Source organism: Rattus norvegicus, chromosome X (assembly GCF_021556685.1).
Source record: "Rattus norvegicus strain SHRSP/BbbUtx chromosome X, alternate assembly SHRSP_T2T, whole genome shotgun sequence".
Classification (NCBI taxonomy): domain Eukaryota; kingdom Metazoa; phylum Chordata; class Mammalia; order Rodentia; family Muridae; genus Rattus; species Rattus norvegicus.
This window is the reverse complement of record NC_141554.1, coordinates 22,106,509-22,125,143: the sequence shown is the minus strand read 5'-3', so window position 1 is coordinate 22,125,143 and position 18,635 is coordinate 22,106,509. Positions and strand designations below refer to the sequence as shown.

The window sequence follows — 18,635 nt, the reverse complement described above, 5'->3', positions numbered from 1 at the left end:
AAGCAGTTTTGTGGGCAAGATCCCGGTTTTTGAACTCTGTAGGCCAGAGCTCACATCTCAATCCTGTCAACAAACCCGTGATCTGTTTGGCTCTACTTGACTCTACTTACCCATAGTAAGATGGCTTATTCAAGGATGCAAGGCACTCTGCACAAAACAATCATTAACACATGTATGTCAGTCTGGGGGTTCTGCTGAGCCCCCCACTCTTCCCAGTTATTGCTAGACCCAAGCCAATTACCAAAAGCCAAATCACTGCTTTCTGTACTTCATCAACCAGGGCCAGGATTGTTTACCTCCTCCTGACCCCTTAAGCAATTAGTTGTCCTTACCCTTCTTAGAAAAGTCCGGTAATTAAAAAACAAAGGGTGTGTGTGTGTGTGTGTGTGTGTGTGTGTGTGTGTGTGTGAGAGAGAGAGAGAGAGAGAGAGAGAGAGAGAGAGAGAGAGAGAGATTCAAGAATACCCACATTTAGAAACTAAACTTTTCCTTAGCACAGTTCCTTTTATTGGATTTCCTGCTCCACAGTTTTTAGTTACCCCAAAATGTCTTAATGTTTCAGCTTTAAGATCCCAGTGGATTTATTTTATGCTGCCAATCCTGGATGTTCACATCAGTTCACGTGTCAGGGAATGACACTTATATACAGAGAATTATTTGAATGTGTTTTAGTGGAATAAGACCTGAAACCATTGTCCATCAATAGTAAACTATATGAAGAAATCACATTCTATCTATGCCAGAAAATGTTTTATACTTGTACAAAGGAATAAGGATATATCGAGCTTTAAGGTCTTTCTCATATTAAATCTAGAAAGGCAAGCAACATTGCAGATAGAACACTGAATTGCACCAAGATAAAAAAATAGATGTGTATCATACATTTGCACATGTCTAATAAACTATCTTCACACTGATGTGTAAAGGACTAGTTAAAGTTCTTACCTGTTTAGGAAACTAAATAAATAACAACACTGCCCTAGGCTTTCCTGTATGGATTCTACTGGCAGATAATAGAAACCTGGATGATTCTCAATATTTCTTCCTTAGCATAAAATGCAGTAGAAGTATATTCCCTATAGTTTGTACTAGATTGACCAGCAGATCTTAGTCTGCCTCAGGCTGCCCCGAGTTTAGTGCTGCCACTTCTGGACAAACCATGCAGTACATCTCCCTATTTTTCATCCTCCTGTTATCACACCGAGCCAGCCATGGCTTCAAGATCTCAGAGTTGGTATGAATAGAGCTATAGCCTCAACCCCAGCCCCAGCTCCACAATTCATAGGGGACAAGGGACACTGAGTGGCAGATATATGCTCTGCAGGGTATCCTCATCTAACTGACAAGGAAATTGAGGCTCAGAGAGGTTAAGTGATTTGCCCAAGGTCACACAGCTAGTAAGTGCTGGAGCCAGTCTGTCTGACTCCTGCCAAGTCAACAAGACACTGGGGAATGTAAAGCTTTCAGAGAAACAGTGGGTCTGGCCTTTTTTAAAGCCTAAAGCACCCAGAGTTGCATTTTAACTAAATCAAACAGTGTTTCTCTGAATCAGCTTTGTCAGGCTTGTGTTGAGAAACGGATTTCTTCCTATTACCCCCACCCCCAAAGCAAAGAGAATAGATGCTCTGGGTTTGGAGCCCGAAGAAGCCATATGTAGAAGGATAGTCACTGAAGCTGGACTCATAGTGAGAGTCCAGTTCTTATTCTGGGAGTGATCATCCCTCAACTCAGCCCAGCTTCCACCACAAGAGCAGTACGAGCAAATAAAAGAGAAGAGTAGCTAGCTACGAACAGGTACCGGTGCATGTGGTGCTGTTTGCCTACTGTTTGATTGGGTGTGTACGAAATTCAATTTGGCTATGTAATAGGGGCTCATTTTACTGAAAAATGGTGACTGATTGCCCCAGAGCCTCACGAGCCACAGAAAAAGAGACACTGGCAGATATCAGAGGCTTTGGGGACTTGGGAGGAAGATAAGAAAAGGTCAAGGCCACAGCTGCGCTTGTGCTTTTCTCAATTAAGCAAAAGGCAGAAGTTAATTACCTGTAGGAATCGGGATCCCATTGAGGTATTTCAGACGTTTTATAAATGTCGAGCCAAAGAAAGGCTCCATTGGTATTGGCAATTAATTTATATGTGCTGAGTGTTTGAAAGTATGAGGAAGAAAAAACCCCTGTGCTTGGGTGTGAGAGTAATGGATTTCGGGACTGGTTTAGCAGGCAGGATCCGAAATGAAATGAACCAAAGATTCCCATCACGCTGGCCTTTTCTGCAAGCGTGCCACAATTTTGTAATATTTTGTATGAACACTGTACATGGGCCCTTCCTACCTGAGCACTGAGTCCTGTACGTCTGGGATTTCACTGAAACTTGATATATGTATGTATGGATTGAATCTTGGGGACTATAGATGGAGTAACAGCCCAAATCATCCCCACTGCAGCGCAGTCTGCCTTGAGCTCTCTGGGTTTTAATATTACAGCTGGTGGGAAAGGCTGGGAAGCCAGCTGCAGTCTCTTTGGGGTTAAGAAGCCACGGAGGGTGTGCGGTATGGCTTTTCAGTCAAGAGTCAGGACCTTTACAACTGTAACTTCTGCCTACTTGGTCCAACACAGATATTCACAGCAGAAATGTGACGGATTAGATAAGGAGGATTATGGATGGGCTCTGTTTAATGAAACTGATGGTTTCAAACTGATGTGCTTGCAAATGTGGCCACCCGGCCGATTTCACTACATGCTGTCCCATTCCTAGGTGTCTTTTATAAGAACCTTACAGGTGTGTTCTTCTGAGGAAGATTTCAGCCCCAGGATGCTGCAAATCTCAAAAGTGCAAAGCGGGGTACCATGTAAGAGGAAAGCTGTCAGATTATTTCATGATGCCTAAAGAGAAAACTATCTAGGAAAATCATTTAAAGAAACTGTGGGAAATCATTTTCAACAACAACCAAAAATAACAAAGAAACTAAGTTTATGGATTTTTCTGTATAGGACAGATCCAAGCTAGAAAATTCGACATAAATGGGAATTCTAATTAGTTTTTCAGTCACCCTTGGACTGTTATTTTTTTCAAAATGGGAACTTCCTCCATGTTCACCATGGAACACTATGTTTCCGGAATGATAAGGATGACTAGTTGCCCCTTGGGGGGCAAGCTTCTTAGCTCAGCTCTACTAATGACTGTTTGGAGCTCGACACAAAACACAATCTAATTCTCAGCTATCTGTGGACAAAGTTTAGTGGGGGGTTGGATGGAACTCGGCTTCCCTGTGTTGTATACATACTAATTAACCAGGCATTCCCACTTTCCTTGTCAGAGGGAGAAAAAGCAGAGTCCACCAACAGTTCTGTAATTGCAGGTTGAGAAAGTAGTGGAGCATGTCTGAGCCTTCAGATTTGCTATCTGGAAATTGGAGACAATACAGTGCATGACTGCACAGAGAAGCCACTGAGATGTGCGGTCTGCAAACAGCCCATGGCTCAGAAGCACTGGGAAGTTCTCCTGGGAGCCGGGCAGAGCTCACCCCTTCCTAAGGTTTAGCTGAAGGATTTGCTGCCTCTGTTTGCTTCCTCTAGTTTCCCCAGCAGACCTTTGTTCAGTTTGATAGCAGGGAAAACTTGTCTTCAAGGCGCGTAGCTCACAGACTTGTAGAAATCTCCTGAAATTTGTTTCTCCCAGTTCTATCATCCGGAGGCTGCTTTTTTAAAAATGAATGGATGAATGAATGAACGAACGAACAAACAAACAAATAAATAAATAAATAAATAAATAAATAAATAAATAAATAAATAAATAAATAAAGGGAAGAACTGAAGGAGCTGAAGGGGATTATAACCCCAAAGGAAGAACAATATTAACCAACCGGGACCATCACCACCACCCCCAGCTCCCAGAGACTAAACCACCAACCAAAGAATCCACATGGAGGGCCCCATGACACCAGCCACATATGTAGCAGAGGATTGCATTATCTGACCTCAATGGGAGGGGAGGCCCTTGGTTCTGTGAAGACTCAATGCCCCAGCATAGGGGGATACTAGAGGGGTGAGGTGGGAGTGGGTGAGTGGGTGAGTGGGTGGGGGAGTACCCTCATAGAAGCAGGGGGATAGGGGATGGGATGGGGTGTTTGTGGAGGGGAGACCAGGAAGGGGAACTACATTTGAACTCTAAACAAATGATTGATAAAAATAAATCAATAAATAACAATTTATTTGAAACCAATGATTGCATTCTCTAAGGGAAACAGAGTTTAGAAAGCCACTTTTAGTTCTTAGATATCCAGGTTTGAGTATTCATAGGTGTTCACCAGTGATAGTATAGAGCCTGTATTCAGACGGTAAGAAATCCTTGTTGAGTCATTATCTCTACTGTACATAAATTACATTAACATTATCTGCCTCAGACATGGTAATGTGGGTCTTACATGAATAGACTTCTTATATACAAACTCTAAACTTACTGTAACCTCCTCAGAAGTGATAGCTGCTCTAATTCAGAACTTGCAAACTCTGCCTGGCAGCGAGCCATAGCTTGCAAACTGTTTTCTTTGCCTTCAGAAGCTTTGTCCCCACTAGCTGCTAACATTGGAAAATTGCAAAACATCATATAATAGACCAGGACTTGCCATTATGGATAAAGCTTCTGGAAACATTTGTGTGCAAATTTTTGCAGGGATGTAAGTTTTCAGCATATTCCAAGGATTGTGATAGCTGGATCATACACTGAGTTTGCAAGAAACTGACAAACTGTCTTTCAAATTGCCTATAGCATTTTGCATTCCTAACAAAAATGAACGACAGTTTTTATTACAGCACATCCTTAATACCATTTGATGCTGCTGGTGTTTTGGATTTTAGCCATTCTGGTCCTTATGTAGTATATGTATATATAAAATTATAAAATTACTTCCTTGATGCTGGCTATAGGATTATAATATACATTTTAACATATCATAATCCATTTCTGATTTATGAGTACCTACAGTGAATGACATACAGAAAACTTTACCCCTGCATAGACTTGCTATCGCTGATGTCTCCTTAGTAGTGGAGTTCGGCTCTGGTCTCTGGACTTGGGGTTGGATGTTGGGTTACTAAGAGTGGTTAAGGTGGAGAGATGGCTCAACAGTTGAGAGCACTTTATGCTCTTCCAGAGGAGCCAAAGCCTGTTCCCAGCACTAACAGAGGCCCTGGAATCACCACTGCACTCAGGATGCTTTGCTGAACAAAAAGAATATGGTCTAGGGATAGATAAAATGGGAATTTGAGAAAGATAATTATTTTTCCTTCTTGTTTATACTAATATCACAGAATAGCTGGGCAAATGCCTAAGCCAAAATATGAATCCTCTGCAGATATTATATGCCCAGGTTACAATGTGAAACATCTTAGTTTAATGGCACATTCAATAAAAGCATAGGTGCTTTTCAGGAGAGAAAGTAAATATTTAGATACCTGGTAATCTGAGTTACAGGTCTTTAAACTGAAAATAGGGGAAGAGGAAATAGCCAATAGATTTGCAGCACCAGAGTTGAATTCCCTGGTGTGTCTGTGACAGGCCTTAAGTCCAATCAAAAAGGGGTTCATTAATTTTGTAACCTTAATGGTACTACTGCACCAGTGACCATATCTTGCCATGCGGGTCAGTGTAATAGCTTGCAGAATGGCTAGATGAGACACTTGCCGTCTTTTCTCCCCAGCAGCTTTTATTACGCAATCTTACGTTACCTAAACTTGAAAGCACTGAGCAAGTCTGTGTGTCCTGGTCATTTAAGGTTGACTTCTCTATATCTGCAGCCAAGGTGAATGATCTTATTGACATTTTATGGTGGTCAGCCACCAAGTTTTCATTTAGTCACCCAGGTTTTCTAGGAGCATCATTGGCTACCCATGCAGGATACTTCCTGCTTCATCTCCTTTTTATATTATGTATTAATTAACTTATAAACTAGTGAATTTCTATAAAGTTTCTATATATATCTCCTTACTTTGGATAATCCACCTGTGCTGTCTCCTATCACCAAGGCTTCTGTCCACACTTAACCCTTAAGCCTTAGGGAATCTCCCCTTCCATTTGTGTGGCCTATTAACTAAATAATAACTAAATAACTAATAGGATGTTCTAGTAACTAAACCTTTTCCTTAAGTTTGAAGAGCATAGATTTCCATATAGCTTTTCTCTATCTCCTTCATTTTAGGTTAGCCTTCTATGACCTCATCATTTTCCTATCTTCTACCCACTTGGTGCTTGAAGCCCCTTTATTCCCTGTATTCCCCTGCTCTAATGAAAAATCTCTACCTCCTCCCCTTTAAATATCTGCTCAAAATGACCTGTTTGCAGTCACCAGGACAATGGGATTTATTAATATTTTAAATTAACATATAAAAGTAATGGGTTTCGTTATGCTATTTCTACTCACATATGTTGTTATACTTTATTCTTATTCATTCTCCCCCATTTTTAGATGTGTTTTTCTTATTAATGAATTGATCATGATGCTGGGGATTGGGCATAGGGACTTGTGCATGAGACACAAGCACTGTATCACTGAGCAATATACCCTCCCAACACTTAGAGTGTCAAGCTCACTTGTTTGGTGTAGCAGGATACTCCATCTGAAGGCGGCAGCCACCACACAGGTCCAGCCAAGTGTTGCTATGCAAGGGCTTACGCCTACTTCTGCTAGCTCTTTTGCTTAAACAATGAGTAAACAAAAGAAACAACTAAGTGCATTTTTCTGGAAACACAAGCCTTTTAAACAGTATCAATTAATTTAATCTTTTAGGATGCACTAGTTAGGCTAAGTAAAACACTCCATTAGACATTTAGTGGTAAATTCTAATTTGCTATCAAAGCCATTTAATAGTAAATCAGATGACAGAGAATTTACGGTAAAGGGGGGGTCAGTTTGGTGAATTTAAGTGTCTCCGTCTTTGATCAGTAAGTATAACTTTGGTCCCAGATTAGTGCATATGAGTACTTACGGTGGTCTTTATGCTTGTTTGTTTTCTATAACATAACCAAGAATGTCTTCCCTGGACAAAAATGATAAGTGGTCTCTGTATCCGGTAGGATCTGTGTGTTGAGCAATAACTGGAAAATCTTTGGCCAGACCATGTGCTAAATAAAGAAAGCAATCAGAAGGTCATTGTCTTTCGGAGTCCTTTTTATGCTTACTCCGTCACCAGTTCATGAATCCCCTGAAGGCCTTGATAAGGAATTTATATTTGGTTCTAAAAATATTAGGAAGCTATTGGAGGCTGGTGAGCAGTGAAGAGACATAATCCAACTTAATATTCTAAGAAGAATCTCCTAAAAGAGCTGATTGGAAGGTTCTATCTCTGACCTGAATAGTTTAGAAAATCAGCCTTTATTGAACTTAACCTTTTCCACTGCTACCCATACTTTCTCAGGATTGTCAATTTCCCCCTTACACATACATGCTTTCCTCTCTACCCTCACCCCAAATGGAAATGTTTTCCATAGCTTTTGAACAATATATCCTAATATCGAAGGCTATGTCATTATGAGTGTTTTATAGAAAGGAAACCAATGCCTTTTCTGGTGGAATTAATTTCCTTGTGTTCTTACCTGGCCTACAGGCTATTATTCATCAGCCATTTAGGAGAGAGAGACTTTTCCAGATAGGTCTCACCTGAGAGAACAAATCAACGACCTCACAAGCTCATCTAACCAACCTACTGCTCTGCTTCTGTCTTTCAGAAAATACTGAAGGAAGGACCCCTGCTAAAGAACTGTAACTCCTTCAAGAGATGGAAGCTTAGATATTGTTTGATTCAAGGACAGAAGCTCCACTTTGCACACCATCCTTCGGTAATTATAGAACCCTTTCATCTGCTATAATGGGTGGGTGCCTAGAAATGGGGTGGGTGTGGAGAAGACCACCATTAGAGTGGAAGTTAAAACCATCTATTCTTTTAACTAATTCCCTTGCACAAATATGTGGTAGTATTTCCCTCCCCCCTTACCTATATCTTCCTTTGCATGGAGTCCCTGGTTAGTTTCTGTATCCAGAGGTAACTACCAAATTCATCAGGGCCAATGCAAAATGAAAAGACAGAACACTTTACTCAAAAGCCAGGAAAAAAGTCATTACTGGTACTAGCATAAGATGTTTCATATTTATACTAAAATATAAAGTGTTGATTTATGGTGTTTTAATTTGATATTTAATGTTATTCTAAAAAGAAAAAATTTAGCATGAGGTTTACCATTTAATTTTCTTTTCTACCACTCCAGTTTTAAATGTAAATAGAAGAGCACTTAACTTATAGCAAGAACAACCATTATTATGTAATTTACGTTAGTAGCTCATACATGCATGTGTATTTACTTTTCAACAGTATACAAAACTAGCTCTTTTTTTCCTTCCCTTTTTTATATTTTCACATTCTGCCTACACTTTCTGAGTAAGTGGGAAAGAGACAGTAGCTTGCCCAGGCTTTCCTTTTCCACCAGTGTCACCCTTTTCAGCATAAATGGTTGCATAACCTGAGGATAAGGACATGGATAAGAAGTAATAGAACAGGGCTCCCTGGTTGCTTACTTCTAAAAAAAAACCCCACCACCTTTTCTTCATGTTTGTAGTAAGTTCTAACTTTAGCATGTGTGGACTGTCAGTGTCCCTGTCTGCTCAGTCATACACATAATAGACTTTTTACTTGCATTAGTACTATGATGGGAGTGACTAGAATTCTAAGTTCAGGCCCATGACAAATGCAATTAGAATGCCAAGACACGGGGTGGACATGCGGATGACACGTGTCTCCTGTGTTCATGTGCATAGCCCATGGTCTTATTGGGCTTTGTTTACAAAACACAAGCCCAAAGATCAAATGATCAGGAATTTAAAGATGACAGTAACAAAACATTAGGCCAAGCCCTAGGCTATTCTGAACATGGAGTCTTGCATGACAGCACAAGTTACATAGTGCTCAAACAGCCTTGTCCTACTGATAGTCCTGATTTCCAGCTGATACCCAGGCAATAACTATCACATCAATTATACCAGGAGATACAGGCTCCAAACTGGATGTGCCAAGCAAGATAGTCAAAGGCTTCCAACCCAATAAATTAAATAATAATTTATCCTACACATTCCCCAGGTAGACTAAATTTTGTTATCTTATCTAGCCTTTCTATTTGGATAAGTCTAACCCTACCAGCCTAAGCCTTACGACAGCCCTCAGAAAAGTTGTAGGAAAGTTGGACTTTTATTTAGTTTTTTACTTGGCATATCTACAAAAATCATGTTACTATATAAATCCTAGCCCTCAAGACAAATGAAAGGTTGGATCACAATGACCGACAATATTTGTCAGTGTGTGTGTGTGTGTGTGTGTGTGTGTGTGTGTGCGCGCGCGCGCATTTCAATGTCTATTTGCTTTGTGAATCCAATGGCTTCTTACCATTCTCTCTTTATGTCTTCCCAGTTTGCACACTTTGAAACGATTGATCTGTCTCAAGTCGTATTGGCAGAAAGTAGCTGTAGAAATCTTTGCCACGGTTTTTGTGTAAGTAACATTGAGAATATCTGAATGTGCCTGGGTAGGGCTGGCTGAGAGGAAGGATTGTTATAGCTGCTTGGTCCATTTTGTGGGGGGCATCAGGTTTATCGCATGTTCTTTGATTGCAAAGTGTTATATTCATACAAGTTTCCACTAGCCTCGTTATAGAACACAGTGAATACTAACCATGTTCCCCATTAATAGGCTGCTATTATAAGCTGACTTCAGGGGACAAGGGGCCTTTGACTATTATAGCATTCAGTCAGTCCTCTCGGTACATGTAATTTAGAAGTATTGTTGGAAAGGGTTACAAGACGTGGGTAAGTCATAGGAAAATGTAGAATAACCAGGGTCCATGGCATCACTTCTTTGATGCTATAGATAATCCTCAGTGAAGTCTAGCCCACGGTGAGGTTCTGGATGAGAATACTTCTAAGAAAGCAGAGGAAGTTCAGGGCTTAGTGCAATGGACTGCCGTGCAGCTTTGCTCACTCATGGAAATCTAAACCAACAGAATCACTGGAAAGTATCAAGTCCACTAACTCCAAAGACTCCATCTCACCTCTCTCGAAACTGTCTTCCCCAACCTCATCAGTTGGTTATATCAGGTTTCTTCTTGAGGCTACGCTATCCCTCATCTCAGTGAAAACTCAGGGCCACTGCACAACAGACTAGTTAAGAACAGATGTGAAATGAAGACGTGGCTGTAATCATGTTCCCAACCAGTTCCTGTGCCTATCTACCACACAATCAAGTGCTCCGTGCAAAGGGAGACAAAGACTATGTGTTAGCGTGCTTACCACGAGCTTCCATTTGAGGTATATTCACCAGAAAAACAAACAGGAGCATTGAAGCAATGACTGACACCATAGCCCATCTTGTTTTCTCTTGCTATCTGGGAAAACCTGAAGTTCTGCTCATGGGCTACAGCATTAAGACCTTCAATACGGAGCCTGTGAGCTGACTCATCAGGCAAAGGAGCGTGCCATGTTAGCTCAACAACCTGAACTCCATCCCTCCATTCAATTAAGGAAGGAGAGAACCAACACCTCAACTGGCCTTCCCACATGGTCTTTGCCACATGCAGGTCTACACTCACATGCATACATGTGTATACGAACATCATATACATGCATGCACCCAATAATAAACAAGCAAGTAAACCAAGCAACAAACATTGAAGATATTCAGAGTGGCTTTGATCCAATTCCTGGCTGGGTTCTTGCATTCGCTCAAAGGATTAGGAGAGACTACTGTACATTTTTCATCCATTTATCCCTGACCGTGAAAAAGAAACTGGATTTCTTTACATCCTGTTTTGCCCACACACAGTGAAAGGCAGGCACCCTGTTGAAGCAAATACACTTTCCCCACTTCACATAGAACAGCAGGGAGCAAGTAAAAATGATAGGCAAGCTCATTTTATAGATAGAATAGATAGAATGTAGCTGAATCCTTAAGAGTGTGGATTCAACAGCCAAAGAATTTGCCTTCGTTTTTTAACTGCTGGCTGAAGTCTAGAAAATCATTTAGCTGTCCTTGTCTTGGCTTTCCTGGTTATGAAAGGGGAACAATTACAATGCCCATCTCATGGGACCGTAACAAAGTTTGATTGAAATAATATGCCTAAAAGTACATTGAAATAGTTCTAGGCACCCACGAAGTGGCATTAAAGTCTTCATTATTACTATTATAATTACTATTGTCTTGAATAGTTATTAAAGCAGCTGAGGGTGGCCCTGGAAAGTTATGTCATATTCAAGAAGTGCCTTAAAATATGCTTGGTACCTATGTCTAATTTCATAGAGTATTTGCAGATTTGGGACAGGGGGTTTTGTTGGTGAAAATAAACTAACAATAGGATGTTTTCTTTAGGTTATCACACCACATCGAAAAGTCTCTTTAGTTGCACCCAGCCGGCAAGATATGGAAGAATGGATTAACATCATAAAAACTGTCCAGCAGGGAGAAATCCGTCAGGTAAGGAGAATGGTTGCAAAAACATACAACTCTCAAGAGAAAATACTTAAGTGATTACATTGGGAAGTTAGTTGAAACAAAGAACTAGTAAAATAGAAGCAGAGACTAACCAGGACATACATGTAGATATCATTTGGAAACCTGTTTAGAGCTCCTCACAAATAGGAGAGATTCACTTAGGCTCAGACCGCGGTAACCATATAATTTAGACTCTTCTGTACACATCTATCAGATATGTCATGGTATATCCAATGGATGAAATGCACAGCTAACTGAGACAGCCATGATGTTAAGAAACTTGCAATCAGCAGTTTTCATTCCTGTATTCAGAATAACAATAATAACACTTAAAGGGAATTGAGGCCGAGAAAGAGGAAGGAATCAGGTGAAGGAGAAATAAGCACTATTTTGAAAACAAAACAAAAAGGAGAATTTGGACCCAGGCTCTGTATTCCCTCGGTATATGTCCTGAACTCCTATACAAGTCTAACTCTGCTTTCTGTCCACCACAAAAGAAATGGAGAAGCCTACCCCATAGCGCATCGGGTTCTTTTCTCTTTCACTGTCTCTAAAACACTCAGTGCTACTATTCAGACTGTGAGATCTGGTCTCAACCAGCTCTTCTGTAAATGTACCACAATTCTAATCTATATGATTTGCAAAGTGGAAAGGATCATGTCATTTGTTTCCTTAGAAAAATGTGTACATCACAGCGAGGCTAGATAAATATTTTTGAAAGGATACGTAAATCTAAGGGAGATCTTGAAGTCAGTTTTGACTTGGACTGATACAGACTTCATCCTAAAACAAGTCTTCTGTGAAAGTCTTTAGAGACCTTGATGTCACACAATATAATTAAAAACATCTAAATCCAGGAGAAAATATATCACAAAAGAATATTAATATCTTAAATAACTAATGAACAATAGAGGATTGTTTTGTGCATTTAAGTTGGAGCAGGGTGCTCAGTAATATTAAGGCTTAGAAATTAAAAAGAATGTCCTTGAGAAGAGCCATCTTTCCTCATATTCCTAGGACTTCTCAGTCTTCTCACCACTTGGTGACCTAACTATACATTTGACTGTTCATGACTATGATGGGGATAACATGCCAATGTGACTAAACTGGAGCCTCTAACACATCATGAAGCCCTCTCTCTTACAGGCTTACAATATAATGCTCAATTGCGAGTCCTCCGCACAGCATCTGATAATAGGTTTGCACACGACTTGGCATTTAGTGTTGAGCTGCTTTGCTCTTTTCTTCTTCCTTCCCTGATGGAGTAGTATATCCCCACCCTGGCCATGATGCCAGCAAAGAGATGGTCATTCTTTACTGCTCTGCTGTTCTTATCCTCCAGGAGCAAGCCCTTTCTCTTGGCTTACTTCTATTCAAACTGGAATGCGTCTTACATATCATATAATATTTTCAATCTCACAAATGGTCACATGGGATGTTTTGAATTTTAATTATTAGCCAAGGAATGCCAAAATCCTAGAGAAAATGGTCAGAAAATAGATGTGTCATTATTCACTCCAGTGAATTAAACACCTGGCTATTAACAACCCGGCACATGCTAAAAGAGAAAAGAATAATGTGCCTGTTTACTCTCTTGGAAGAATTGGATGAGGACCAAATCCAAACCTCTATGGAGTTGCCTCGGGAACCTAAATACATTAAGGAACACTTCCAGCTGCTGGACAAAGCCCTCACCACAAGAAGCTTAGCATTTCATCTTGCTTGAGGCTTAAACAGGCAAATATTTCCCTTTTTCATGCACCTTATTATGACAGTCTTTCCTATCTTCTCTCACCAGTAGTGCCTGCCATTTGTGGTGACAAAAGATTAATCCTGGGTTTAGTGACATATTAGAGTACTGACAAAGTAATTGAATAATCTATTGGAAACTTTTCCATAGATATACTACTAGATGTTCAGTTATGGTGCCAAATGTGTTGAAAGAAAAAAGTAGAATTCTACCTCCTGGCCCCAGTGAGCTTTTAGGTAGTCAGGGAGACATGCTAGTACTGACAATTCTCAGAGAAAACAGATAGTAGAAGTAGTATAGGAGTACAGAAGAGGAAAGGGTAAGTGTCTAGAGACTTCTGGGAAGAATTAGTAAAGAGACTTGAGATTGACCTTAAGAGATGAATGGGACTTTATTAGTGGCAAGGGTTTGGGCCAGCTTAGCATCCTAAACAAGGAAACTGATATAAGAAAAAGCTAAGACAAGAGAATTTCATTGTGTTTCTTGAAATACAATGAAACATAGCTGGAAAATGTCTAGGAATGTGCCCAGAAGAAGAATAGCCAGAGAGGTAGTTATAATGGCAGAGGCTTTACAGTGCCAGGGCAAGGAGTGAAGGCTTACAATATGATAACATTCCAATGGAAAGAAGATTGGAAAGAGAAGAGTTGTTCAGTTGTATACTTTAGAAGTTAAGGATAGAGAAGCGGAAGAGATAGCTTAGTAGGTAAAACTTGCTAATGAGCAAGAGAATCTGAATTGGCATCCCCAGAACCCACATTAAAACTCCTGCCATGGCACCGTATTCCCTTAAATCCAGGACTGAGGCCATAGAGGTGCAGAGGCAGATGGGTTCCAGGAGTTAATTAGCCAACCAGCATAGCTAAGATTGCAATGTCTAGGTTGAGTGAGAGACCCTGTCTCACAAATACATGTGGATACCTCATGGCCTCTTCTACATTTGTATACATGTATGTCAAGTGTGTCCAGACAGACAGACAGACACACACACACACACACACGCACACACACACGCACACACACACACACACACACACACACACACACACACACACACACACACACACGATGTAAGAAAAAGATACAGTGGGAATGAGGTTGGAAGTCAATGGTAGAGCACAGAAACTACCAGGTGAACATTCTTTGGACCATTGAAGGAGTGCGGTAGGAAGGAGGTTTTGACCAGAAAGTAAGGTACTAACATGTTCCATTTCATGAAGTGGGCCTTCTGTCAAATCAGACACTGGTTAGCTACTCCCACAAGCTTCGTGCTACCATTGCCCCGGCATATTTTGGAGGCAGGACAGCACTGTAGAGCAATGGTTTAGTGGCTGGGTTGTTGTTTGTTTCCCTTTTGATAGTGTGTGGAATACCTTCCTGAACCAAAAATCACTAGAGTATTAGGGTGAAGGTCCTGTGGAGGCACCAGATCTATCTCTTCCTGTTCAAGGAACTATATGAGTGTGGTCTTCAGCAATGGGTTCTTGCTGTCAGTTTGTGGAGAGTAACCTACTGTTTCGGCAACAGTCTGGATTGTTTGAGATTTCGATGGGACCCCTTTGGCCGGTTGTAATTTGGTCATTGTTGTAATTTAGTCCAGGTGCTAGAAGCACCTTTGGAGACAAGATATAGTTAGGACTACATCTCCCCCTTTATTTGGACACTTTATTAGGATTGATATTTAAGGAAGTCTCCATTGCTCTAGGTTTCCATACCAACCCTCAAGTAGCCTTCAGTTCAAGCTTTCTCTCCCTGTCCATCCCTGCCTGTCCTCACGTTTCCAAAACATCTACCACCCAGTTCATCCATAAAATTTATTCTATATCCCCCTCTAAGAGAAATCCATGTGTTCCTGTGCCAATGAGCTCAAGGTTATCCCCCCATTTTCTCTTCTATCAGGTTCAGTGTATCTGGTTTTATATTGAGGCCTTTGATCCATTTGGAGTTGAGATTGTACAGGGTGATAGAAGAAGTCTATTTGCATTTCTCTGCACAGAGCCATACAGATTGACCAGCACCATTTGTCAAACAGGCTGCTTGTCTTTTTCCAGTATGTACTTCTGGTTTCCTCATCAAAACTCAGGTGTCCATATGTGTGTGACTTATGTCTGGGTCTTCAATTCAATTCCATTGATCAATCTGTCTGTTTTTGTGCCATAGGAAGTTAAGTATTGTTCTTCCAAGGTCTGTATTGTGTTGGAATTTTGATAGGGGTTGCATTGGATCTGCAATTGCTTTTGGCAAGATGTTATTTGAGGTTATTGTGAAAGATGCTATTAATTTATTTCTCAATTTGTTCTTTGTCTATAGGAGAGCTACAACTTTTTCTGTGAGTTTGTATCTAGCTACTTTGCTGAAAGTGTTTATCAGTTGTAGGAGTTCTCATAGAATTTGGGGGGGTCACTTATGTATATTATCATCTCTGCAAATAAAGATACTTTGACTCCATCCTTTCCAATTTGTGTCCCCTTGATTTCCTTCAGTTGTCATATTGCTCTAGCTAAAACTTCAAGTACTATATTGAATAGATATAGAGAATGGAAAATTGTGTCTTATTCCTGATTTTAAAAAAAATGGCTTTGAGTTTCTTTCCATTTAAGTTGATGTTGGCTCTGGGCTTGCTGTGAACTTCTTTTATTGTGTTGAGGTATATCCCTTGTGTCCAGATTCTCTCCAGAACTTTTATCATGTGTAGACATAAAGTTTTTGCAACCTACTTTTTTTTTTATTAACTTGAGTATTTCTTATATACATTTCGAGTGTTATTCCCTTTCCCGGTTTCCGGGCAAACATGCCCCTCCCCCCTCCCCTTCCTTATGGGTGTTCCCCTCCCAACCCTCCCCCCATTGCCGCCCTCCCCCCATAGACTAGTTCACTGGGGGTTCAGTCTTAGCAGGACCCAGGGCTTCCCCTTCCACTGGTGCTCTTACTAGGATATTCATTGCTACCTATGAGGTCAGAGTCCAGGGTCAGTCCATGTATAGTCTTTAGGTAGTGGCTTAGTCCCTGGAAGCTCTGGTTGCTTGGCATTGTTGTACTTTTGGGGTCTCGAGCCCCTTCAAGCTCTTCCAGTTCTTTCTCTGATTCCTTCAATAGGGGACCTATTCTCAGTTCAGTGGTTTGCTGCTGGCATTCGCCTCTGTATTTGCTGTATTCTGGCTGTGTCTCTCAGGAGCGATCTACATCCGGCTCCTGTCGGTCTGCACTTCTTTGCTTCATCCATCTTGTCTAATTGGGTGGCTGTATATGTATGGGCCACATGTGGGGCAGGCTCTGAATGGGTGTTCCTTCAGTCTCTGTTTTAATCTTTGCCTCTCCCTTCCCTGCCAAGGGTATTCTTTTTCCTCATTTAAAGAAGGAGTGAAGCATTCACATTTTGATCATCCGTCTTGAGTTTCGTTTGTTCTAGGGATCTAGGGTAATTCAAGCATTTGGGCTAATAGCCACTTATCAATGAGTGCATACCATGTACGTCTTTCTGTGATTGGGTTAGCTCACTCAGGATGATATTTTCCAGTTCCAACCATTTGCCTACGAATTTCATAAACTCGTTGTTTTTGATAGCTGAGTAATATTCCATTGTGTAGATGTACCACATTTTCTGTATCCATTCCTCTGTTGAAGGGCATCTGGGTTCTTTCCATTTTCTGGCTATTATAAATAAGGCTGCGATGAACATAGTGGAGCACGTGTCTCTTTTATATGTTGAGGCATCTTTTGGGTATATGCCCAAGAGAGGTATAGCTGGATCCTCAGGCAGTTCAATGTCCAATTTTCTGAGGAACCTCCAGACTGATTTCCAGAATGGTTTTACCAGTCTGCAACCCCACCAACAATGGAGGAGTGTTCCTCTTTCTCCACATCCTCGCCAGCATCTGCTGTCACCTGAGTTTTTGATCTTAGCCAATCGCACTGGTGTGAGGTGAAATCTCAGGGTTGTTTTGATTTGCATTTCCCTTATGACTAAAGATGTTGAACAATTCTTTAGGTGTTTCTCAGCCATTCGGCATTCCTCAGCTGTGAATTCTTTGTTTAGCTCTGAACCCCATTTTTTAATAGGGTTATTTGTTTCCCTGCGGTCTAACTTCTTGAGTTCTTTGTATATTTTGGATATAAGGCCTCTATCTGTTGTAGGATTGGTAAAGATCTTTTCCCAATCTGTTGGTTGCCGTTTTGTCCTAACCACAGTGTCCTTTGCCTTACAGAAGCTTTGCAGTTTTATGAGATCCCATTTGTCGATTCTTGATCTTAGAGCATAAGCCATTGGTGTTTTGTTCAGGAAATTTTTTCCAGTGCCCATGTGTTCGAGATGCTTCCCTAGTTTTTCTTCTATTAGTTTGAGTGTGTCTGGTTTGATGTGGAGGTCCTTGATCCACTTGGACTTAAGCTTTGTACAGGGTGATAAGCATGGATCGATCTGCATTCTTCTACATGTTGCCCTCCAGTTGAACCAGCACCATTTGCTGAAAATGCTATCTTTTTTCCATTGGATGGTTTTGGCTCCTTTGTCAAAAATCAAGTGACCATAGGTGTGTGGGTTCATTTCTGGGTCTTCAATTCTATTCCATTGGTCTATCTGTCTGTCTCTGTACCAATACCATGCAGTTTTTATCACTATTGCTCTGGAATACTGCTTGAGTTCAGGGATAGTGATTCCCCCTGAAGTCCTTTTATTGTTGAGGATAGCTTTAGCTATCCTGGGTTTTTTGTTACTCCAGATGAATTTGCAAATTGTTCTGTCTAACTCTTTGAAGAATTGGATTGGTATTTTGATGGGGATTGCATTGAATCTGTAGATTGCTTTTGGTAAAATGGCCATTTTTACTATATTAATCCTGCCAATCCATGAGCATGGGAGATCTTTCCATCTTCTGAGGTCTTCTTCAATTTCTTTCCTCAGTGTCTTGAAGTTCTTATTGTACAGATCTTTTACTTGCTTGGTTAAAGTCACACCGAGGTACTTTATATTATTTGGGTCTATTATGAAGGGTGTCGTTTCCCTAATTTCTTTCTCGGCTTGTTTCTCTTTTGTATAGAGGAAGGCAACTGATTTATTTGAGTTAATTTTATACCCAGCCACTTTGCTGAAGTTGTTTATCAGCTTTAGTAGTTCTCTGGTGGAACTTTTGGGATCACTTAAATATACTATCATGTCATCTGCAAATAGTGATATTTTGACCTCTTCTTTTCCGATCTGTATCCCTTTGATCTCCTTTTGTTGTCTGATTGCTCTGACTAGAACTTCAAGAACTATATTGAATAAGTAGGGAGAGAGTGGGCAGCCTTGTCTAGTCCCTGATTTTAGTGGGATTGCTTCAAGTTTCTCTCCATTTAGTTTAATGTTAGCAACTGGTTTGCTG

The 18,635-nt window shown here is 40.6% G+C and overlaps 1 protein-coding gene across 1 annotated transcript in view; it reads left to right on the top strand.

Moving 5' to 3' along the window:
* Positions 1 to 18,635, top strand: part of Dgkk (diacylglycerol kinase kappa) — a 129,308-nt gene that overhangs the window by 38,902 nt on the left and 71,771 nt on the right. Inside the window, exons 2-4 of the mRNA XM_087601157.1 lie at positions 7,723 to 7,833; positions 9,453 to 9,533; positions 11,403 to 11,507. Coding sequence (XP_087457283.1) covers positions 7,723 to 7,833; positions 9,453 to 9,533; positions 11,403 to 11,507 — 297 coding nt within the window. The remainder of the gene's footprint in view (positions 1 to 7,722; positions 7,834 to 9,452; positions 9,534 to 11,402; positions 11,508 to 18,635) is intronic.